Below are 26123 nucleotides of genomic sequence, written 5' to 3'. Positions count from 1 at the left end.
TTGTATTTATTTATATGTCACGTAAATTTAAAAATACACGAGGTGGCTTGCTTTGGTTCAATCAAAGCCCTTTCAAAATCACGTAATAATAATAGAAGAAAGAAAGAGGGGTTGATGGCCGTGGAAAAAATTAAATGAACGATAGCAGTAGATTAGAGGCGGCTACAATTTGAACCGTCCGATTCAGCCACAAACGCGTCGCACGTGTGCGCGCGTGGTTCGTTCTGTTATTTTTCTTCTCCTCGCGCGTTTTCGCACCTTCTTCCCAGCACCTGCTCCGAAAGAGTGTTAAGACTCAACGTGCTTACCCAGCCGAGTGGACCGAGTGAAAGGAACGAACGCACAAACTCAGTGACTCGTTGACTCAGTGACTCGTTCGCTATTTATATCAAAAACTTCTTCACTTGCTTCTTTCACACACAATCGTCTCTTCTTCTTCTTCTTTGACGCTTTGTAGAGAGAGAAAGTTCCGCACAGTGGTTCAACGCTGAGGAGAGAGAAACTCTTCTTCGACGGTTTCTAGAGAGAGAAACAGTAATGGCCGGTGTTAATCCGAACGGCGTCGCCGATTTTCCGGCGGTTCCGACGCACGGTGGACAGTTCATTCAGTACAACATATTCGGTAACCTCTTTGAGGTTACGGTGAAGTATCGTCCTCCGATCATGCCTATTGGTCGCGGCGCCTACGGAATGGTTTGGTACTGCTTCGATTTTTTTTGTTTTTTGAAAAAGTGATCGTGTTTATGTGTGAGTTTTGATTGAGAATTTGAGCGTTTATGATTCGGTTTTGTTCTTGATGGATTGGATTTGATTGTGGTTAAATTATTAGTGAATTCGTGAGTGTTAAGTTGTGACGGTGGTTGAAAATTAAGAAAACTGATCAGTTAGTTCATTGTTGATGTGTGATTTTTGAAGCTCGCTGTTGAATACAGAGACGAATGAGTTGGTGGCTGTCAAGAAGATATCGAACGCTTTCGACAATCACACGGACGCTAAGCGCACGCTCCGTGAGATTAAGCTTCTGAGGCATTTGGATCATGAAAATGTGAGTGTGTTTCCCTTGCCATGTTTGGTTTAGATAATATCGTATCGTATATGCGAATTTATTTCATGCTTGGTGCTATGGTTTTCACAAACTGTTTTGATAATGCCACGTAGTGTGACAGAATTTTACATCTAATTAATATTGGCAAAAAGTTTAATCCAAAATTGTTGAGATTTCATATCACTTTTTTTGGGGGAAGGTTGTGGGACCATAAAATGACCGTAAAATACATGTGGTGAGTGGTGACACGTTTGTTGGGATTTTATAGAACCAAGTCATCTCCCAAGGTTGACCATGACTTCCTAATTTGTGGAACATATGATGACATGGTACTGAATTTAGTTATAATTTTTTTTGCCAATCTTTACGCTTTACTTGCCCACAAAGTTTGTATTATTTTGGGGAACAAATTTAGTTGTTCCTTTTACTTTTTTGGGTACAATTTTGGGATATGTATATGTAAAAAAGTCAAAAAAATTAAAAGAGAGAAATTGTAACGATTTTTTTAAGCTTACACTGTAACGTTTATGTTCAGTACAGTGTCAATTTGTAGTTATTCAAACCGTGTTAAGCTTACACTGTAGTTAAAGGTGTTTACACTGTAGTTAAAGGTATCAAAATCCCAATTGATAAAACAAAAATTCACACCGTTGTCTTTTTCGTCGTGATTAAAGTGTATTTGTGAAACAGGTAATTGGTTTGAGAGATGTTATTCCCCCACCCTTGCGTAGAGAGTTCAATGATGTCTACATAGCCATGGAACTCATGGATACTGATCTGCACCACATTATTCGCTCCAATCAAAATCTGTCAGAGGAACACTGCCAAGTGAGTACTCTCAAGTTGTTTTTTAATTTGTAGTATTATAATATATCGTACTCCTTACAATCTTCAATGTTTTCACACCTCAACTTTTTCCTTTTTTGCTGATGATCGGATGCTATTGTACTTGCAGTACTTCTTGTATCAGATTCTTCGTGGACTGAAGTATATACATTCTGCAAACATAATCCACAGAGATTTAAAACCAAGCAACCTGTTGCTGAATTCAAATTGCGACTTGAAGATTATTGATTTTGGTCTTGCCCGGCCAACTTTAGAAAGTGACTTCATGACAGAATATGTAGTCACAAGATGGTACAGGGCTCCGGAATTGTTGTTGAACTCCTCGGATTATACCTCTGCTATAGACGTGTGGTCTGTTGGTTGCATTTTTATGGAGCTTATGAACAAAAAGCCTCTGTTTCCAGGCAAAGATCATGTGCATCAGATGCGCCTATTGACAGAGGTGAGAAGAAATAATAATAATAAAAAAAAAACAGATTGTTATGGAAAATTGCATTAAAACAGATTGATATTAAATATCTTGAAATATTTATATGATTACAAATATTTCAAGTTGTTTAATATCATGAATATAATCATTAATTTAATTATAAAAACTAATTCTGGTTTTATGCTTACCCTTGTCTTATCCATAGCTTCTTGGCACTCCAACTGAGGCTGACCTTGGGTTAGTGAAAAATGAAGATGTAAGAAGATATATCAGACAACTTCCTCAGCATCCTCGCCAAAATTTAGCTCAGGTCTTCCCCCACGTTCATCCTGCAGCCATTGATCTCGTTGATAAAATGTTGACTATTGATCCCACCAAAAGAATTACAGGTAATTTTCCCAATCCTTTTATTCATTTATGTTTCTGTAGCTGTATGAAGCAGCACACAGTTTTATTTTGAACATTGATGATAACTGCATAAAGCTGGAGTAGACTCACTGAAAAACAGCAACACCAAAGCTAAATATTAAACAAAATTGAGCAAAATCTCATTTCTATTTGTTTGAATATTGGCAGTTGAAGAAGCACTAGCCCACCCATACCTTGAAAAACTGCACGATGTTGCCGATGAACCAGTCTGCATGGAGCCATTCTCATTTGATTTTGAGCAACAGCATTTGGACGAAGAGCAAATAAAAGAGATGATCTACAGGGAAGCATTGGCACTCAATCCTGAGTATGCTTAAAGCAGAAAGACTCAAGGAATTTAAGCTTAGAAGCAAAAATAAGAATTCATTTTCAATTTTTTCATTTAAAAGGTTTCCTGCTGTACAAGCAGGAAAGGATAAAGTCGAATGATAATTCAATCTTGTTATCAATCAAACTCCCTAGGTAATATATTCAATCTGTACGACTAGTTAGGTGCAATTCCAGTTTGATGAATGCCCCTCTGTTGTAAAGTGCCATGTAATGTTAATCCCCATATATTTTTTTTAACCCTGATGGGTTATTATTATTATTTTCTTTGGGCGTGCTTTCTTTGTTAACTCAACATGCATCTTGCTCAAGTTATTTGTATTATAACTTGCTACCTTGATTTATTCTTTTTTCTGTTATATTATCTGTATAGTGGATTTGAATTCAGCGAGAAAATTTTTAGAGTACTTAAGTGTGTGGTTCAGAAAACTGAACGCATGGACCTTCGTTTGACGTGTTACTTTTCAAGTTTGATGCGTGTTATAAGCATGAGTTATAGATTGATATTGCGATGTTTCTGTAGTGCTTTCTGGTCAAACTAGAAGCGTTGTCTATCTTCGTTCCTAATTTTCCTTAATGTTACTCACGCCTGATTTGTGAAGAATTGAGGTCAATTATGGTTTTCCAAAAGTAGTTAGTTAACAAAATTTATGCTACTACTTGTGATGGCTAACGTGTGCAGAGGGTAAGGTTTAAAGGCTCGCGAGTATTACTTACCATTTTTTTAGAACTCTTCTTTTCTCTCACGGTCAAGATGAATTTTTTGTCGTATCGGATTGTTAAAGTTAATAGGAAACAAAATAGTTCAACTTTAATGCGTTCCAGTGCTAAAGAATTTTACTCTAGTATGTTATACTATGTTGTTACATTTACTAATTTAAGCAATACATGAAATGGTAAATTTATTGAACATTTTAAATGACAATGTAAATTTTACAAAATTATTTAAATGAAATTGTTCAAGTCCTAACAAAGGAAGTGCGGTAAAAACCAACAAAAGAGGGAATGGAACAGGCCATCTGCAACTTGTAAGAATTATGCAGTACTTTTCTGCAACAAGTGGAGACTTCTATAAATATAATCTTTATTATTTAAAATGTTTTGAATGCAACAATAGCTATTTAATAATTATCTGAGTATTTAACTAGTAACTTGATCACTAAATCTTTTACCATAAAATCTAATTAAAACAAGGCAAAACATGAAGTAAAATGCATTAAACAATGTTGTATGCTAACGTGATGAGAGAATATTGAATTAATGGGAAGACACTAACGTGTAGATCCTCACACCTTACAATTGGAGGAAGACTTCAAAAACAAAAATTACATAAAAGCAAAAACTAGTGCACAAATATCATTTACAATTTGAGAACAATCAGTTTATTAATTTTTTTAAGCATCTTCAGATTGAGGCATAATTGTGGCAACTAGCAATTCTATCTGCGTAGCACTATGGTCCGTACAACGTGTTCTGACTTTTTAATGCTGGTTCAGGCAAAGAAAAACGGGTTAGTGATTAATGATGTGAGGATCAAATCCCAGCATTATCATTATGAACTGGAATGAGGGATATTGTGTTTGGTACAATCAAATGGTCCAATTGCTTGATTCTTTCGCCTCACCTGCAAACCAAAATGAAGCAAAGAAATTAAAGAAATACAAAATATATCATCAAGATGAGAAGCGATGATTAATGAACAACATAGGGAAGTAGCAATAATAATGCAACTTTCTGATAGATGTTAGTTAGCAATAAAGAAATAAAACTGAAAAGTTGGTTATCATGACATCAAAGATATGTAACTAATGAGTAAACATTGGTGTAGAGCTAATGATTAATGAAAAGGTGTTTATAAAGATTCCACAAATTTTCTTGTCATCCTAATTCTAATGGGTAACATAATGACGAGTACCAACATAAAAATGTATAATTCTCATGCAAATTACATATTTTGATGTTAAGAAGTGTTAAGTTCGTAGAATTAATACGCGAATAAAAAGAGATTGCAAATATCCCATTTTAATGGAGCAGGCAGAGTCTGTCCCCTGTCCTCATCGAAGAGAAGAATCCAAAGAACATAGAGAATATTCCCATTCTGGTCTAGGGAGCATCAACAAGAATCGAAGTCTTTACCCTGTTTATTTTTCAGATTGTCTGAAACTACAGGACATGATCCACCATTGGAATCATCAACACTGTAGCAGGGGAATTGGATATGTGATGTTTTTTCTTTTTATCTTTTTAAGTTCTTTTTTGCTTGTGTTACATGTAGGAAATACATCTCACACGTCAGATTTTTCATGTGACCTTATTAGGTCAAAATTATGTTTATCTTTCCATAAAAAAATATATATGTTGATAGTGTTTACCCTATTTAAAAACAGTGAAAAGAGAGATACCGAATTAAAAACCATTCAGTTGAGAGAATCCAAAAGTATGGTGTCATCATAGACTTTCGTACCCAGATAAAAAGAAACTTCAATTATTCACACCAGAGCCCTACGCTTGGAATTTTAATCAATTTTAAATACTGAAGGATGAACCTACCGGGGACCAAGGACCTGGTTCATGCTGAGGCTTGTCAGGGGGAGAGTTTTGTACAGCCCCGCTTTTCATCGTTAGAATCTCCTGTAAACACGAGGTGCAATGAATTAAACAGAGAATCTACCGTATTGTATTTCAAATAACTAATGGCCTAAATAATGTCGTGAGGCTAATCCTAAAATAAAAATTTGATTCAACTGCCACTTACAATGCAAATTATTTGATTAAGTTAGCATTCAACAAAAACGAACCAAAAGATCAAAGTTAAAAGCCCAAAAGCGGCGTAAGAATTGAAAACAGAAAAACAGAACTGAAGTTGCATGAAACACTACGTCATGCAAAAGTCTATTGATCAGTCATTAAATATATGCAGGTGCAGTCAAGAAATCTGAGTCACCTCTCCAGCGGCTTCAATTGCAGATAACCATTCATCAGAAAATGGAGCAGCATTTGGAGGAGGCTTCACTGGAGGAGCTTCCTGCTTGCTTTTCGTCACAGAATCGCTGCTGCCATTCAAAAAATAGATTACATCACTCAAATAGTCAAGTTTCAAAAGCGTATCTTAGTTTTGATGTAGACATGGAAGGGTTGCCAAAGCGTAATTGAGCAAATAGTTCCACGAACTAAGATACTCACAAATGAATTATTTTGCTGCTGTCTTCTCCAAAACAAATGCCACCTTGTGTCTGCTGCTGCACGTCGGTATTAGGAAATTCATCTTTTTCAAATATATTAGTTTCAGCTTCATCTGAAAATTTTTTTGTGTTCAATGAACTGATTTCACAGATTTCTGGGATTCTAGCATTGAAGGTTACATTATCTGAAGCTGGCAAATTTGAACTTTCACTTAAAGAACAATGTTCCTCAGATTTCCAAGCAACTGCGTCTGTAAAGGAATCTTTGCTTACTTCTACAGAAGAATCACATTCAGAAGATATAACGTTATCACTGAGTTGAACTTCAACTAATGACAATATGTCAGAAGAAATTTTTTTTGCATCATCCATTTGCAAAAATTCTGTCCTTGCATTCACATCAAGATTTTCACCTTTGCCTTCAGGCATAGCCTGAATATGATGATTGGATGCATTGTGCTCACTTGTGTAGATATGGCATCCTTCTAATGCACCCTCGAACAAATTTGTTTTCTTGATTTCTTTAGAAGAAGCTATATTTGTGGGCAGGCGGTCGCCATAAAAGTGCAGATTGTTATCCACGTTCTGGGAATCTGTATCAACAACTGCATCAGGTCTTTGAAAATCAGAAAGATGAGAATCTTTGATTATATTATTGTCTGCCAATGAAAACTGATCATCTGTAGTCACAAGAAGACAGTGTTTACTGTTGCAGTTATATGCCACTGCATTTTCATCAAAGGATTGCACTTGTTCGTCCTCCACATGTGATTCCTCAATATCTCTGTTAGCGTGAACAATTTCTTGGACTGATTGAGCCAGTATTGTATGTTGTTTTTCAGCTTCACTGCAGATAGAATCTTTGGTGTTTGAAATGAAATCTGCAGAAAATTCACCCTGATCAAGCAAGTGACCATTATTTAGCTCAAAGCCCTCATCCTCACAAAGCATTTCATTAGCTTTAGAATCTGTAAACATGCTATCTTGTCGCCCAGAGTTTCCAGGGACATCATGCTGAACATCATAGGGCATTGAAGTATTCCTAGAAGAACTGTTGTCTCTAGGCTGCAACCCAGAAATGGTACAGCAGTTATTAGTTGACAAATCATTTTCCCTGGAATTGAAATCAGCTTTCACTGTTGGACATAGCTGAGATGTAAAATGGAGATTTTGTACATTATTCTCATGAAAAGGCATGCTTTCCTCGTCAACATTGCTCAACTTAGTGCAGCAGGCAGTTGCAGAAGTAGTTATGCAATTTTCACTCAACCTACCCAATTCAAACACTTGAGTACTATCATGCATTGCTTTTGCGTCAAAAACCTGCTCATCTCTTTCATCAACTGGTTTTCTCGGAATGGAACCTGATTGACCATCAACTGGAAACTGGCAATCTTCAATTTCAGCTATTTTTGGTTCACTTTCAGAAGCGCAGTTGATTTCTTGTATAGACTTCCGAGGAGAACCGTTGGAAGATAAGGTTGTCACTTGAACTAGTTCACACCTATTTACAAGAGATTCATTTTCTTTTTTTGAACTAATATTTCCTGCAATACTAGGACTTGTAGTCTTCAGTTGTTTTACTGTTAACTGCTGCTGATTAATTGCCTCTAAATTACTTTGGGTGGTTTCATTGCAATCGACTGAGAGATTTCTGTTCAATGAATGCACTTGTACATCTGCAAATTTAACAAAATCAACAGTTCCGTCATTTATCTGTTCAGGACTCTCACAGGGGATTCCTTGTATAGATCCTCCCAAAACAGTTTCACTAAAATCAGTGAGACTGGAACTTAAAAGTACAGTCTTGACACAATTGTATTCCTTGAAGTCTCCAGAAAGTTTACTATCCTTAAAAGAGGGCTCATGCTTTGCCTGTAACACCAAACTTTCATTTGAAGTCAGAACATCACAAGCACGCTGCTTGATTTGCCCATCTTCCTGTTGTCCCATGGCATTATGCATGCCATGACAAGGAATAGACTGTTGTTCCTGAGATACAGACTGATCCCCATTTGACAAAACGTCAAGAGGTTGATCAGCCTCTTTCTCCAAAAGCTCTTGGGTATCACTATTTAAAAGCAGCTTTTTTTCATGTCTAGGGAATACTGCATTCTCAATTTTATGTAGTTCTCCTAGTTCCTTAGATTTGATGTTGACATGCTCAAAAATGTTTTCAACCTTTTCTTGCTCGCTTATTTTTTCAGAAACCGTAGAATCATATTCCACTTCTACACCAGCCAGACGCTTATCATCCACTTGCCTGCTTGTTTCTGACTTTACATCCAAAAGGCTTAAGTTCTCAGTACAATTCTTTGCCACTCCTTCGGCAATTTCAGGCCTTATCCTAGGCGCATGTGATAGTCTTGCCTCATTAAAAGAATTTGTTTCCAAATTCCTTAATTTAAGAATGTTACTCTGAGCAAGTTTGCAAGGTTTAGAACTCCTTTGTAATTGGCTATGTGAACCGGGAGCTTTCGTCTGTAAAAGCAGTATTAGGCATGAACACGAGATCAACCTAAATATGAAATAGGGAACAAAATAAAGCAATCATACCTGAGAAAAGAATCCCAATGAGGGAGATGGCATCCTTAGGCCTGATAATTTAGTTGTTTGAAACTGTGTTTGTTGCCTTTCCTCACCAGTGTCAGAAACACCTAGTGGGAGGCAAGCTTCTGACACCTTATTTGATTGAGTTCCTGATTTATGCATTCTGGATGGTGGCTTTGTTTCTGAAGCTGAGTTATTCTGTGCACGTCCAAAACATTTCAGGAGAAGAATCATATGCCTAGTACTTAAATAGAAGGAATTAAAAACTTGATCGAGCGAATGATGAATATTAGGCATAAACTACAGCATCTAGGTATTTAAAGTTCCCACCAAATGTTTTCCAGCCCGCTTGGTAAGAGTTCTAGCAACGGAACATTTATCAGCCTGATCAACTTTTGGGTTGCTTGGCACAGTTCTAGGATTTTTTGAAAGGCCTTTTACTCCAGCTCCAGCATACTTCTGAACATTAGTGGCTGTAGAAGAAAAATTAACAAAATATAGCCAAAAAATTCATCTCATGTTGACGCTAGAAAATGATTTTTGGTAACTCCAGAAAACTGTATTTGTGAATTTAAAGAAGATTACAAAGTTAAATCTGTTAGATGATCCAGTTTCACATTATATTATGCAATAATACAATAAGATACATAAATATTAAGGCCTAATTTGGATGAACTTCTAGACAAGTACCTATAGGAGAAGAAAATAAAGAGGTAATATGAATAAATCTGCTCATATAAGTTAAAATTAACTTATGCACCTTAAGTTTTTAGAGAGCTAAATTAGAGAACTTTTAAAGAATAAAAGAGTATAAATTGATTTATAAAAGAAATTTGATTAATTTTCCTTCTTATTTTGGTCTTTGTTAAGTACTTATTTAGAAATTTGTTCCTTGGATAAAAATAAAAAAGAAACAAACACAAATTGCAAAACATACCAGAAGGAGCATTCTGATTTCTCTTCGAGAAACCTGTGGTTAACGTTCCACTCCTAGCAGTTGTTGCACTCACACAAACATTAGATTTTGGACCCGGTATCCTGGTTGCTTTCAATTCTTTAGTCGGCCCTTTTATGGTGTCATGTCTTTTTACTTTTCAAAGAAGTCAAGGTAAACACTTCCATAATTCAACAAATAAAAAAAATTCAAGTCAACTCAATTCCATTACACAGGCACAATATAAAACACTCTACCAAACATTTATTCTAAACAAGCAATGACAAGGATATGAGGACGGCGCTACCGGTGGTGGCTGTGGACAAGCACTGCGTTTGGATCTGTTCCCAACCACATCATTGACAGCAAGCACTTTCCTCTTTGCCTAACAAACAAGTGTAGAAAGTAACATATCACAAATCATAACGAGTTTAATTTCGATTCATTATCACCGTTAGTGTAAATATAGACTAACCACTGAAGCTGTGGCTGAAGAAGCTTTGGCCAAAGCACCAGGCTTCGGTGATAAGCCAACCGTAGCAGCAATCTCTCTATCTTCAACAAAAACACCATCCGATGAACGCTTAAACAAATTTTCTTCAATTTCCTGCAACGCTAACGAAGTGCCAACATTCTCTTCTTCATGAATAACTTCCAAATTCAACTCTGCGTTAGGAGTGGCTGCGCCACTAACCATAGAAAGTTCCATCGGGTTCAAAACACCTAAAAATTAGGGTTCAATATTTGTCACTTAAAAAACTAATTCAAAACAATTTGCATCATCATCATCATCATCATTATTACAGTTTATTCATAGATAATGGAGAGAAGAAAATGCCTTGTTCGGTAAAGAAAGCTCGATCCCATGCTAAGCTCTTGCGCAAGTTGAAGCCACCTCCTCTCTTCTTCCTCTTCATCTGGGGACGCTCCACGCTAAGCTTTTGTGATTCCGCCTTAATCCAATTCGTGTTCTCTTTATTATGCGATGAATTCGGATTTTCAGAATCCGCATCGCAACTTTCAACTCCCTCTGCAGGAACAAAATAATAATTATTCGTAAGAAACAATGGAGAGATTAAAAAAAATAAAAGAGTATAAAATGAAAAAGGAAATACGTAACTGGTTTGAGGAGTGTTAGATCTGAGGGATAGGAGAGGTGAGGAAGAGAAAAGGTTAGTGGTGGATGCGGGAACATCGAAGAGTAGAGAATCGTCTTCGGCAGCAATTTCTAAGAGTGAAATGGAATCCATGAGAATGAGATTACTTATGTTGGTGAATTCGGTGTGAAATGGATCGGATTTGGCATCGGTTATTGTGTTTGCTTCTGCAAATTCGTTTGGTATTTCAAACCAATGGCGAGCGGGAACCACCACTGTTGTTTTGTTATGATATGGATTTACAAGATGAGGCACATTAGTGTTGTGGATTTACGAAGAACCATCCAACGGTAGAATGGGTAAGAAATGTGACTGGGCTACACCGATTTGGTTGTTAGTTAGTTATCCCTTTTTTTCTTAATGGGCCCATTTCCCTACTTGTTCAACATTGGTCTTTTTTGTTGGACTAACATCATTTTTTTTCTTCTTGTGGTCAACTTTTTAAAATTCCAGAGACATTTTTTATTACTAAATTATTACAATGAAAAATAATAAAATTGTCATCAAGAGTAAATTATCAATATTAGTTCAAGATTAATTATCAATAGTTTTTTTAATGTGTTCAAGGGCACAAAACAAAAATTTAATAATTTTTTTTATTTTTTATTTGTTTTAATCTGAATTCAACTTGAGTTGCATACTTGAATGTGATGGATGAATCTACTATCGAAGATTTTTTTACATACAAAAAAACTTTAATTCCAAAACTTTATCAAAGCAGTACTAAGTCGTTTTTCACTCGAATCAACTTTTGTTGGTTAAATAATATTTTTTTAATATAAAATATAGCATTTAATGTTATTGATATATTAGATATGGTAATATTCTAAAAAAATTATTATATATATGTATATACTCCTATTGTGTGTATACTTATATACAATTAAAAAATTGAATTATCAATATCCATTCCTTTATTTTTTTTATTTATTTGTCACAATTTGAATATTAAAAAATTCACTCATATTATACCATAAATTCAAATGAAAACAAATGAAAGATATATGATGTAAAATGTTTGGAGTTCAAAATTAATTAATCTTAATTTAATCTTAAGGCCATTTGTTTTAGACCTTATTAAAATTAAATTTTGAACAATTCATTAAGAAAAATGCAAACAATATCGATCACAACTTTTATGTTGGAATGCATTATAGTAAAAAGAATTTATTTTTATAATTTTTTAGTGTCACTTAAATGAATAATTATTATTAGCTTTAAAAAATATTTTTTTCTAACAAAAACATGTATATTATATGGTTTTATTTGAACTAATAAGATATCACAAAATTCAATACATTAATAACATTGTTACAATTTTTAATAAAAATATTATTTTTAATTTTTTTTAACATGCTGTTTGACACATTAAAAAACAATAAACAAAATAATTTTAACATTAAATAATTGTATTATTAAATATTATTTCTCTCGTAAGCATATACATGTGTCTGCATGTATACAAGTCCATTCTTAAAAAATAAAAAATGTTTAACTCAATGTTTAAGGATAAGTTTAAATAACTAATAATAGTTGAAAATTATTAAAAAAATTTATTATATTTTTATAATTTTAATAATTTAAGGTATGTTTGAGAGAGAATTTTTAAAAGAAAAGGAAGAAAAAGACAAATTTTTATTTTAAATTAAAAAAACATATCTTATTTATAATGAAAAATACATTATTAATATATTAAGTTTATATTTATATATTAATTTATATATCTTATTTTTAAAAAAATAAAATTATAATATATGTATTTAAAATGTAAATTTTGTCATCCCCTTTCTGTCCCTCCAAAACTTACCTTTCCAAACAACCCAAAGATAAAAATAAAAAATAAATAAATAAACTGCACGTGGTGGAACTACGTGATGTATAAAACTTGACGCAACTACAAATGAAGGCTATAAAAGTATCTGAATCCGCAACCTCTTGGAGAAAAGGAGTCTGTGATCAATAATTAAACAGTAATTAAACCTGTTGACATGCATGGGCCAACAAGATATAGGCAACATCACTTTATTTCATTCCCAGAGACTGGCGCAAACACCATTCAAATTTTATTCATGGGGTCCTTAACACGACAAAATTTCATACAGATGGCATCGTGCAACTTCGGTATTTTCTGATTTAAACTTACAAAAAGAGATGGAACTATAACTTGTTATAACATTACATGAAATTTTCAGAGTAAATAAATGCCTACATCCCGGGAAAGCCCGCGTTACATTTGTGTAAATATGGAATGTGATGGTCTTCTTTTTACAAAATTAGTCTAAACATTCCATTCTCTAATCTCTTCCCGTTTTCCTACTCTAAGTAAGAAAGAAAATGAAAAATTAGAAAGTAAATATTCGGTTACAGATGCCATCCATGACTGTAGGTCGAAATCTGTCACCCCAGCATAGCCACGGGAAAATGTCCCAGAATTTTGTTGCTAGGTCAAATATCAATCAAATCCAGCGTCCATAGCCACTAAATTGGATCCCACAAATTCTCATTGTGTTCCTTCTAAATATATCCTTTGCATAAATTTGCTAATAGATCAAGACTGACAAAAATGGCTCAATTTTCATCCTCTGTTAAGGAGGCAAAGGAAAAAGGTCTGAACTTGTAGCCGTCACCATGGTAGAATTTATTTTGAAATTCTACCCAGTGAAGACGCAAGGCGTGAAGAAAAGCACTCAGAGACTCCATCATAAGTAGTATAAAGGCAGTCGCAAAGGCAAAAACAGCTAGCCCCACTAACCGAATGACAAGATTGTCATACCTGTTATAATTGCATTCAGGGATGACATCAACGATTAAAGATTAAAAAATGATACTAAAAAAGATAATGCAACAAAAGGAATGCAAACCCGATACATGGATAATTCTTGAGCCGAATATCCAACAAAATAATGCAGACAAGATATCTGAATAAACTTTTTACCAAAATTTACTTATATTCATGATATGAGATTAGTTTCATAGTTGTATGTTCGCTAGTCACAACTCCTAATCAGGGGCCCATCAGATGCTACGATGGCTCGTGCAAAATACATTATTGGCTGCACTTGTTTTTGATTAAAATAACTGTCATCCAGAATTTCAATGACAATAGCAACTACAAAAAATAAGCCATGAACATATCATCTGTTCAAAAAATACTCTACGCCATAAAAAAAACAGTTTCTAACTGTCCTCAATAATGATTGTCAATTACATACTATGGTCAAACTACGGTAACACAAAAATATATCAAAATTAGTGTAGGCTATTACCCCCCAAAACCAAACATAAAACAGCAGGTTAAGATAAAAAAGAAGTTAAGCAATTTGATGAAATTTATATTTGATGGTATTTATTGCGAGAGCTCTTCTTCATGTTCACAACATTCACCTAGTGTTGTACTTAGGTTCCTCTCTGCCAAAAGATCAAGTGCACTTTGTGGACTATGAAAACCATCCTTTATTTTAGCGTTTCATGTTAACCATTCAGTCAACTTTGATTATAAATCACAGTTTTGTAAGTACATGCACCTTTTTTTTTTTTGGGGGGGGGGGGGGGGAGAGATAAAGGAAGCAGAAATAATGAAGAGCTTAAAAAAATGCTTGCCATATTAAAGAAAGGTTATTAATCAAACTCACCCCCAAGCAAGTAGCAGGACTTTCTCATAAAAAACAGTAGAAAGTTCTGAGTGAGCCAGGCTGCAAAGTGGTTATATCAACCAAGGATTAGGAATTTCTAAAATAGGAATTCATGGCAATGAGAGAATCGTAGCTGAACAAACCTTAATGCCCAAAGTCGTAGATATGAGGCAGTATTTGAAACTGAACCTAAAACAAACTCAATGGAGTGAATCATTTGGTGAACAAAGACTTCGCTGAAATTGAATTCCTCATGATGTTGCCTGGCAGAATCTGGTTCCAACTCAAGATCCACCTCAGTGGTATTAAGTATACCATAAGTGCGTCCTTGAAATCTCTATAATATCATCCAGATAAAAGATTAATAATATTTACAAACACCTTGGCATTGCTTTTGTTAAGAAACTTGAGTCTAACTCACTCACAAAAACTAGCTCATAAGAAGAGGACTATCTAAGTCCTTATAAGGAGCATTCTAACTCTATTTATTATAGCCAATGTGAGATATCTTAACAGCTTCATTAATAACAAGTTATTGATAGAAAACCAATTGTTAAACTACAAATATAGAACTGATTACAGAAATCACACACATACAGCAATGCACTTCCTGTCCTAGAGACAAAAGTCTCCTACAGAGAGTATTCTTTGTCCACAAAGTGCAAATAGTAACCCACATACTCTGCTGCGGGTTATTTTCTACGAATAACTCGTCATCAGAGCAGCTTCTAATTCTAATGCAGAATAATTAATGTAGGGTATGTTATTTTCTATCATATAACTGCCAACATGACAGTTAATATTACACTTATATCATACATGACTGCTCCTAACAGTAGTTATCAATTCCCATCAACTGTCAACAAAAGTACAAAATGAAGGAACCTACATAGCAATAAAAAAAATGTCTGCATAGCCAATGGAAGTTGAAAGTGATTTGAACTAGCATATTTTAGTCTAAAGAAAAATGATCATATAATAGACCTCAAGGAGAACTGTTTGACAGCCCTAAGAAAAATCCAGTCAAACTGGGAAACTCAAACCAACAAGCATATGTATGTAAAGTAGACATATTAACATGTAATCAAGAAATTGGTGAACAAAATTATCAACTTTCAAGCAATAAAATCATACACAAGGGTGGCAAAAGTGGCACCTCATTATGAATCTTCTTTAGTATAAAAGGTTTTGGAAAGAGCATCCATGGAACTGCAATTACAGCCAAGAGTAGTAACACCACCTGCATATCATGAGCAGTAATTCAGAATGATGTAAGCTAGGATATGGAACAAAAATTATGAAACAACAATGAAGCAAAGAACAGAATCATACTTGAAGTGGCCTTTGGCCCCAAAACAATTGATTCTCACCAAGATTGTCAAAGGGGCTTAAAAACATGTAAATCATTACATGATAAAGGTCTGCCTGAGAGCCAGTGCACCACTTGACAACAATGAGAAAGGAAAGATACCCAAATAGACAGTTGAGGAAAATCATCTGTGGTACAAACTGGTACCTAAAAACATCGTGAAGAGAAAGTTAGAACATTTTACTCAGGATAGAAAAACAATAGCTGCAGGGGAAGTTAGAAAAGTAGGGCACCTTATATCCAGTGAGTTGCGAAAGAAATGAGCATTGAAGTAACTTAATATAATGCCCAAGTTCATATGCACCACACCAAACAGAATAGACATTTTCATCTTGAGAGAGTTTAGAAAAGCCAATTCTGAACGACTTCCAGGCCAGCTGGGATCCACACCAAATGGATATGGTTCTCGGTATTTTACTAAGCCAGTAGTATGTGCATCCCTGAGGTGGAGAATGATAACAATCACACAACACCAAGTTAAAACCTGGGTAAAAATAACTTTCCAATTTATAAAAGCTCTGACAATATAAACAGTTAAACACCCAAAATTAGAACTGTCACCAAATACATCTGATAGTGTCAAACTAAAATATTCTTCCCATGATAGAATTGGTGGTTCACACACTTGAGTAGTAGAATGATTTGAATCAACATTTGTATTTTAGCAAAAATAAAAAATTTGATAATCAAAGAATCATTTACCAGGACTTGAATGATTAATCCTACAAGCTCCATCCAAAACTGATTCATTAATGTCCAGATGACATATTTTAGTGAATGATTTGAATCTTTATAATATTGAAGTGAAGACATTTAACTAATATTAAAGTTAAAATACACACACACACAATTGACACAAGGTGTCAAATTTTAGTTACACAAAATTTCATTCGTCTTTTTGCTTTCACCTAAAGGCTGACCTTTATTCATTAAGAAAGTCACATGATCTCAATTTTTCGTTTCACACATGGTGGAAAGCTCCACTCCCTTTCAGCAGTGACAGAGCCCTGGGCACTGCTGTTGTTTGACAGGCACAACTTCTTTGTTTGCATTCAGTTGTGAAAAAAAAAAAAACTTACATTGGGCTGATTTTAAACACCTAATGACAGTTTTAAATTGAAAGAACATTGATTTGATCCAGTCCTAGTATCACCAATATTATATTTATATGCATGTATTATTCTAGAAACATTGTCTGAACATAAAGGCCAAGGTTGCATAAACTATAATTTATTTCAATGTCCACTTTCATCACTGATTCATAAAATAAAAACATGACAAATTATTATGTGGGGATTCCATTTGTATATTGATAGCAAATATTTGAGGCGAGAGAAAGGAACTTCATGGAAACAAAAAAGAAAGGTTATTCTTGCATAACAATTAGAAGGAAACACCAAATATTAAGGTCAAATGACTTTCTTAATGATTAAATGACAGCCTTCAGATGGAAATAAAATAGACGAGTGAGATTTGGGGTACCTACAGAGTTTGACACCAGATACAATTGATCATATATATATAATTATAATTTTGCAACAATAGTTATAGTTAGTTAATGTATGCTTCAATTAAGGAAATAAAATGCAAAGCGCAACCTAAAACACCAACAACTAATGCGGTGTGGATCCAGGTAATGGAACCGAAAAAGAATGGCGCAAAATAATAGGCTCTAAAGAGACAAATAGAAGACACCTGCATGAACTATCTCGGCATTTGTAAGCAGACACACCAAATATGTGAAAAGGAACAGAGAAGAATTCATTGTAGATTAACCCACAATAGATTGAAAATAGTGACATCAAGAGTAGCACATAGCGCCCACCAAATAGCATCTCCATAAAGCTTCCAAGTCGCTGGCAGAAATCAAATAGAATTGTTAGGGACTGAGTTTCAATGCCAAAAGCAGAGCAAAAATAAAGGATTTTGTGCATCTATTTTGCACTTGTATGCTGTACAGTAGTTTCATTACTATACATTTCAATTTCAAGATATTTAAGGACTTAAAATCATAATAATCATAAAAAAAAATGTCACTTAATTATTGTCGTGTTTATCAACTAAATTATAGAAAACACTGGATACTCAACTTTGAACATCAATATGATGATCCTACTAACATCAGATGGAAAAGAAGCTTGTTCAAATTTAATATATCACAAATAAGCTTTTTTCACGAAGAAGATTAACCATAAATCCATAATAGATGTCACTCATTATGATTTTTTTGATATAGTCCTCGCATTGCTACTTTATTTATGCCAAAGTTAGAATGAAATTACCTGATTGCTGAGCTTGCTTTCACATGCTATAAGAAACAGTGCTCCCAGCAACAGACAAATCCCATGACCCCAGTCCCCAAACATCACCGCGAAAAGAAAAGGAAATATTATAGTTGTGTAAACTGCAGGATTTGCTTCTTGATATCTTGCAACACTGCCAAGCACAAGAGCTGGTTAGGAGACTTTTCAGTTTCCATAGCAACACTGCAAAATATGGGTGCCATCCTAAACTTTCTCAAATTCTTTTGTACATTAATCAGACATTTATTGATCTATTGACATGGGCATACCACATTGCCATGTATTTCTAACATCATAGAAAGTAATTTATTTCAATAAATTAACATATTTGCGCTGCTGCTAACAAACATAGTAAATACTGGGCTTACCCATATGCATCAACAATTTCCTGGTATGGACTTGTGAAACCGTTGGTCCTAAAATATGTAGGTGGTGATTCCAGTGCATCCATTGAATGAAAGATTATGCCAACTTGAGAATTGCTGTCAAAAGTTGCACGTTGTAGTGCCTCCTGAATCTGGAAAATCAATAGTTGCGATCTGTTTAATAGACAATCTAAATCAAAGATGTTTTCAACTCCAAAATTAAAAGGGCAAGGGAATTGCAGATCCAACAAATTTGAGGGAAAAAATACCTGTGTTTTTGCAAATATAGGGCACCATCCCTCTCCAACAAGACATTTTTTGGTGACATCAAAATTTAACATGTTCAATGTATCATACACAGCCTTCTCTCTTCTTACCTAGGTCAAGATGATAAGGATGAGAGCTATTTTCATAATAAATATCCATCACTTGCAATTTGCAAACACTGATCAGATAGTAGGACTGTCTTGCAGGTACATCACAAGGAACAAAATCTCACAATATATGCAGAAGCAAATTCTTACCATGTCCATCCATTTTGTTAAATGACATCCTACAGAAGCTAAAGCCCTATTCCGATGCCTAATCCCAGCATCCAAAGTTGCCTCTAAATCAGCAAGACGGGATGAAACCTGTAACCATAAACTATATTTTTCAACTAGAAATCATACAATTTCTATTAGAATATCTAGAAAATATCATACAAAATCATTGTTGTATCTTATTAGAATATTTTAGAGTATCTTATACATCTCCTAAAAGTGGATGCATATTCCATTAAATATAAGGAGCTTCACTTTATTTCCATGATTTTTTTTTCCAATTAGTTGTCCCGCTTCCCACACCCTCTATCTCTTCATACACATTTTAGCCACTACCTTTGTTCCCAAAACAGTGTGATGCCTGTCTTTTGCCCTATACTAATCTCTAGTTGAAAATGTAGTATGGCCCTATCTGCAGATGTTGCCTGCCACTGCATTAAATTTTTCATTTATTTTAATCATAACAAGTTTAAAGTTTAATATGCTAAGGCTTGAGAAGATGTGTAGAGTATCTAAAAAAATCTCATAATATCACTATTGTATCTTATATTATTTTGGAGTATTTTATATATCTTCTAAGGGTGGTTTTCAAACTTTATTGTATTTTATGATTTGTTTCCATATCTAACTAGGAGTAGGAGTCTAGAATTAACTGGGGCTGGTGTTTTGTCATCTATATCACATCAAACCCATATCAATTTCATATTATTTAATCTCTATTTTCTCTTTTCCTTCTTTATCCACTCAAACCCTATAATTTCAACAGTGTCCAACTTCCCATTTTTACAGTCACCAATGATGACATGTAATGATATAAAGCAACATCAAGAACCTAAAGGACAAGGCACTGTTGATTTCAATTTAATCAATGGTGCTCTTTTTTTAACTTATTATTGATCCGTGTAGCTTGCACCACCTAATGAGATAAGTCTTTGTTGTTGTACTCTATTTTTTCCCTTGATACTACTCACAATTCAATAAACCTGAATGATATTGATGGAAAAAAATTCCACAAAAAATTACAATACTGAAATCTTAAAGAGCATCTAAGGGAAACCTCTTGGATTAGTAAACAAGCTCTGAATATTATGAGAGCTTGATACTATGACATGGAAGTTCAAACAACTTTTTTTTTCATGGAAAATAGCCACAAAAAGCCCAGTTTTATCTAGAAGCTAGATTACACTTGGCCTTTCTGTTACAATACAAGAGAGTACATAATGGAAGAGGAAAAATTATCTTAATTTGAGCATACATACCTCCTTAGTTATTTGCCTCTGTTTACTTATGTCTTCAGGAACAGGATAACAATTTGCACCAAATGCTTCACAAATTTTCAGAATCTTTGTTCTTGCTTGCTCCCCAGAGAAAAACACAACGAACACTGTCTTTTCAACCTAAAAAGAAGATCAAGAATCTGAGTTGGCAAGAGAACAGAGAATAAATTGGTGGGAAAGTAAACCAACTGGGCACAGGATCAGTTAAAGTAATAACAAGTTAAATGCAAATTAACAAAACTACAGCTTAATTATCAATGTTCTTTAAATTGATAAGAAGGAAGAAAACCATTTCAGTTGAAATAGGATCCATGATTTGTTCGTCAGCTGGTGCCTGATTGAAAAGCATATTGCCTCTTGTAGCACGAAACAACATCCTCTCAAACCTAAGAACGTTGGATTTACAAATTATCCCACTGATAAATCTTAAACCAGAATGATTTGATGGTACAGGGCTCATTTCCTGTAAAATAAACCATTTATTACTGTTCACTTACATGACAAAATAAAATTTTTAAAAACTAGTAACAGAATTTACACCACAAAAATATCAAAAGTAAAATGGGATGTTAAAAGGAACCTGTTCAAACAAAAATGGCGTTTCAACAAAGCCTCCATTTGAGAAAACATTCTCCTCAAGTTCTCTCTCTTCTGAAATGGCATGGCCACGACTTGAAACAAGAAAACCACATGCCTGAAATATATCCACAATTGTAGTTTACGTACACAAGAGAAAGTGTGTAGGTATGAAAAAGAACAAGATTTCGTTTATGATCACAAATAAAGTATCATTCACAGTTGACAGAATACATTGAAATCAGAAGTACAGTTATAAAGCAGACGAACAAAAGAAAACTCCAATAACTCATGCTGACATGATCAGAAAGACCTCTATTGGCCAAATGAAGTCAAACAGGAAAAACTAGTGTAACCAAAATAAGAGGGAGCATATTGAAACCTCTAGACTGTAAAATTGACGAGAATAGCTCACCAAAAAGAGAAAAGGAAAATACCTTTTGTAACACAATCTTGAACTCCAGGAGTTCATTATATGATTGCTGAAGTTTCTCACTGTTAGAATTCATTTCAATTAGCTCATGTTCATGCTCAGCAAGTTGTACCTGGTTTAAGAAAAATCCAACAGGACTTATAATGTCAGATTCCACAGTGAACCCCCCCCCCCTCCCTGCAAAATAACCGGGCAAAAATGCAAATAACCAACTTAGGGGCTGTTTGGTTTAAAAACTGTTCAGTTTTAAATAAAGAATTGTCACCTTATTTTCATTCTTTTCCATTTGCAAAAATTTGCACAGAGAATAATGAAAACAAAAATGTTTTCAGTATTTCCTATACAAATCTTTGAAAACAAAAAACAAGGTGACAGTTTAGTAATTAAAATTGAAAACAAAAAATAAAAACAGAAAACGGTTTCAAAAACCAAACAGCTCTTTATGTTACATCATCGTGTTATTGCTGACAGCCAGACAACATGCATATATTGAATACAAAAGCCCCAGGACAATGATCATATCTGATGGAAAAAAGGCAGAGAAATAAAGAAGGACCTCTAAATCCTCTAGATAAATATCTGATTGCAAGACAGAAAGCGGAGACATTAGACCGGCTTTATTTATTTGATCCTTGACGAATCGTAGCTTTCTTGACATTTCAGCACATCGTTTTACCTGTCAAGCAAAATATCAGTAAACGAAAAAATATATATTTAGAGATTATTATCACAATCATGACTACTGATGATAATAAATCCAATCCAAAAACACCATGAGAGACGTTATATCAAAACATCCCATAATATCATTATTAATATCTTCGAATAGTTTAGAATATCTTGGATGATCTTTTAGCAGTGGTTTCCATATTTCATTTGTTTCCTTATGTAATTAGGATTATGAGTCTAATATCAGCCCATCAGTATAAATAAAAGTTAGTGCTTTGTCTTGTGAGTCACATCTAATCAAAGTCTCTTCTATCTCTCTTTTCCACTTCCTCTATCTGAATTGCTGTATTTCAACAGTGTCAATATTTTATACACCAAACCCATCTTAATTCTAGAAAAAAAAGGAAAAAACAATAAAAAGAAACTCTTTCCCAAAGTTTGGACTAATTTCTTTTCAATATCAAATCTGGAGATTTTCAATAACAATAATCCGATCTCATGTAACAAACTACATACTTAATGGAAGACATTTTCATTTATTTTTTCTAATTACTAAATAGAGAACATAGTGTCGTAACATCAGGCCCCATGGAAAAACCACAAATCCCATCTACAAACAAGGTCCTGACATTAAAAAAAGGACATTAATGAATTACCATGCCAAAAAGGTGATAAAATTAAGGGCATTCAAAAAGCATAATTTCTGATAAATAAAGCATTGTTGATTACCTGGTTAACAAACGTTCTCTGGAAGGGGCTTTTTTCAGCATTTAACTACAAATGAGAAAATAGAGTCCATAAGAAATGTAGTGATTAAATATTACAGAGAATTTTACACCTCCAACATCGAAAACAGAAATTTTAGAAAGGTAGCAAGGGAAAAGTTAAAACAAACTTTAAATATTCCCTAACACAAACACACACACCTGCAAGTTGCCACCTAAAATATATCGTTCATAACAGGAGACAGCACTGTATATGATATTGCAAAGAATATGTATTATTGAAAATTTAAATAACATCTCCATTTAATCTCACTGTGAAAATGTATGAGAGAATAGACCAGAATCAAACATCAACATCAAAATTTTCAAATATCCAGCATATTTGGAGATATTCAAATCCAGACACAGGCCGGACTCTAGATCCAAAAGAGCTACAATTCTCAAGATGTACAGTGATTCTCAAATGTTATGGGAAAGGAGAGCCGTCTTACATGAAAAATATGCTAATGAAAGAAAAAAAATTATAGTAATAATGAATAATAACTTTCACGCAATATGGTTCTCTAAAACAAAGGCAAGCCCTGGCAAAAGGATAAGGTTGTTGTCTTGCAACTTGGAGATCACAGGTTCAAATCCTTCTTTACTTGTGGTGGTAAGCTTGTGTACTCCTACCCTCCCCAAACCCCATTAAGTGGGAGCCTTGTGCACTAGATCACCCTTTTCTAGCGCTCTAACATTACTATGTGCATGGTGAACCATTCATTACTGATAATATTTTGTTCTTGATTACCATTATCAATAGTAGCAGCAGTATTCAGCTGCTCTATAGTGAAGAGATTTGTAAAAGAGAACGTAAGAGTCTATCTCCAGTGATTTAAAGTTAGTTAAATTTACAAGATACTTGACAGTTAACAAGTCTTTACTTTATCACTTCAAAAATCACCTCACTTTAAAGAAACCAAATTCATAGCAGCATACGCATTGACACAATATAAAAGGTAAAAAGAAAACCGAGTAATCAAGTTTCCAACATTAGCCTTCTGAACCTAAATTTATATGCAACAAAGCACAGTGATAGACAGTGAACGGAGAGTAGCAATCTTAGTTCGAAATCAGAACCCAAACTGAAGTCATATACAAGACAAGTATTGGAAAATAAAGAAGCCCTACATCAATTGAAAATGAGAGGGGTAAAGGCAGCCGTTCAGAATTTCAACAAGGTATATAACCCACCTTCAAAAACAATAAGAAATTCAGAAACATGAGAAACTATTTATCAAAAATAGCTTAATTGTCTACATCTTAAACACAACATTAAACTCAAGCAACGACTCAACCAAACTGTGCTCCTAACAACCAATCTCTCAAACCACAATTAGAATCAACGACATACAAAAAATACACTTCAATGTTGGATCACATTTTGCATAACCTGCTCGTGTGAAGCACACAACATCCAAATCCAAATCAACCACCGAACAAACAACAAGAGAACCACACGTACGAACAATTCCGTGCACTGGCACCTGATTCCTAAACTCAACATGCGAATTCAAACAATGCCGCATTTTAATCATTTCCTGAACTAAAATGGACAAACATTTTTCCGCACTCAATGAACAAGGAAACAAAGCGAAGAATAAAAGGCGCTAAAAACAATAAAACGTAATTCGAAGGAAGGAACGAAGCTGAGATCTGAGAGAGAAAGTTACGTCTCGGAATTGAAGGAGACCGAGTTCGCCCAAATAGGTGATGGCTCGATGAGCGGACTCGGCGGGAATGATGAGTTGAACGAAGGTCATCTTCTCGGACCGCATCAGATCCATTGGAGGCAAATTTTCTATGAACTGATCCATTTTCCCGGGAAACAAACAGGGAATGGATCTTGGTTTGTAGATCTGAAAATACCGTTTCCGGTGTGAGTTTGAAGGGTGCGTTTTGGTTTGTTAAACTTGCGCACTCAACTTCAGTTTCCCCTTCGCAACTGCCATTGCAATAGAATTAGAAAATTCACATTATTCCCGCAGAATCAGATACTGCTAAAATTAAAACCACGCTGTTGTTGCTCCCAGTAAAATTCGCCTGCTCACTGCCAATGTCTTTCTAATTGAACCTTTTTATATCCTCGTCACACTTTTTCATCTATAAAAAAACAACTAAACTCTTTTAATTGAAAAATAAATGTTCTATTACATGTTTTCTTTTAACTAATTTCTTTTTCTTTTCTTTTCTTTTTATGTCTCTTACATGTTCTCCAGCCTTTGACGTAATGTGTTAAATGAAACAGCAATGATACACAGCACCAAAAATACCGGTAAAAAATGACGAAGTACATTCCTTTTTATAATTTGTCAAACAGTAAGTTATAATTGAAAATAAAATTCGATTTTTGACGGAAAATATGGATGAATAGCAATATATTATTTTTTACAATTTTTGTGTAAATAAATTTCCTATCATTTAGCATTTTTCTAAATGAAAATGGAAAATCTGAAGACCTTTATGTTGGCCAAGATCAACAAATAGAATAGGCGTATCAATCTTGCATTATTGATTCATGTAAATTAATAATTATATATCGTAACACACTGAATTTATCATACTAAGTACTGTATGATTTCATTGCAGATGAACTAAATTCTTATAATTTCTAAGTTGCGTCCCTTTATAAAATACCATGTTATAAAATCCACTTTTATAATTTTTTTTATGCTTGATATATTTTTTTGAAAATATAGACATTATCAATGTTTAGTCATTTTTACTGTCTCGTGAAATTGTGATATCAAATAAAAAATACACCATAACAACCATTATCTTTTAATGATAAATAATAACACATTTAAAATTTAATAAAATTGTATTTTTTAGTAAAATAAATTACTTTTACATTCCACAAATTGCTAACTAATATATCAGTATATATAATATATAATTTTAATTTATTAAAAAATAAAAATTTTAATAACGGTGTATTTATAAAAAAAATACAGTCATGTTTTTGAAAACAAACATTTGGTTATTTATATGATCAGATTATCTTTAATTTTAAAGGGAAAGAATATATTTATTCTAAGAATATAAAACGTCGTTTAATTTTTTTAAAGATTTTTTATAAATTTTTTCTTTAAGTTATTTAACTGAAAGAAGTTCTTTAGAAAAAAGCTATTTAACTAAGAAACATGATAAATAAATAAATATATATATAATGATATTCTTACATCAATATAATTTTAAAAACTCTTACACTTAATGTTAACCTTTCATTTAACTTATATCTAACAGTCAGTAAAATAATAAATTATAACTTGTTATATATAAGTTAAATGAAA

The 26123-nt window shown here is 33.8% G+C and overlaps 2 protein-coding genes across 2 annotated transcripts; one reads left to right on the top strand and one right to left on the bottom strand.

Moving 5' to 3' along the window:
• Window positions 1–258: 258 nt before the first annotated feature.
• Window positions 259–7014, top strand: LOC113860212 (mitogen-activated protein kinase 3-like). Its single transcript, XM_027492904.1, has 6 exons — window positions 259–698; window positions 916–1045; window positions 1736–1873; window positions 2001–2333; window positions 2527–2710; window positions 2898–7014. The coding sequence occupies exons 1-6, from the start codon at window positions 538–540 to the stop codon at window positions 3065–3067; spliced, it is 1116 nt and encodes a 371-aa protein (XP_027348705.1). The 5' UTR covers window positions 259–537; the 3' UTR covers window positions 3068–7014.
• Window positions 7015–12913: 5899 nt separating this feature from the next.
• LOC113857652 (V-type proton ATPase subunit a1-like) lies at window positions 12914–24882 on the bottom strand. The gene is made up of 18 exons (XM_027489748.1): window positions 24504–24882; window positions 22796–22840; window positions 21954–22073; window positions 21402–21509; window positions 20969–21082; window positions 20678–20851; window positions 20371–20508; window positions 19094–19201; window positions 18839–18946; window positions 18573–18721; window positions 18184–18337; window positions 17597–17757; window positions 16135–16341; window positions 15865–16048; window positions 15689–15772; window positions 14676–14869; window positions 14533–14592; window positions 12914–13673 (listed from the first exon to the last, which is right to left on the bottom strand). Exons 1-18 carry the CDS (start codon window positions 24645–24647, stop codon window positions 13469–13471), a joined length of 2457 nt encoding a protein of 818 aa, XP_027345549.1. The 5' UTR covers window positions 24648–24882; the 3' UTR covers window positions 12914–13468.
• Window positions 24883–26123: the final 1241 nt, after the last annotated feature.

Source organism: Abrus precatorius, unplaced genomic scaffold (genome assembly GCF_003935025.1).
Source record: "Abrus precatorius isolate BTA unplaced genomic scaffold, Abrus_2018 Scaffold2, whole genome shotgun sequence".
NCBI classification, from domain to species: Eukaryota; Viridiplantae; Streptophyta; class Magnoliopsida; order Fabales; family Fabaceae; genus Abrus; species Abrus precatorius.
Note: the sequence above shows the minus strand (reverse complement) of the source record. Positions and strands in the feature narration are given on the sequence as shown.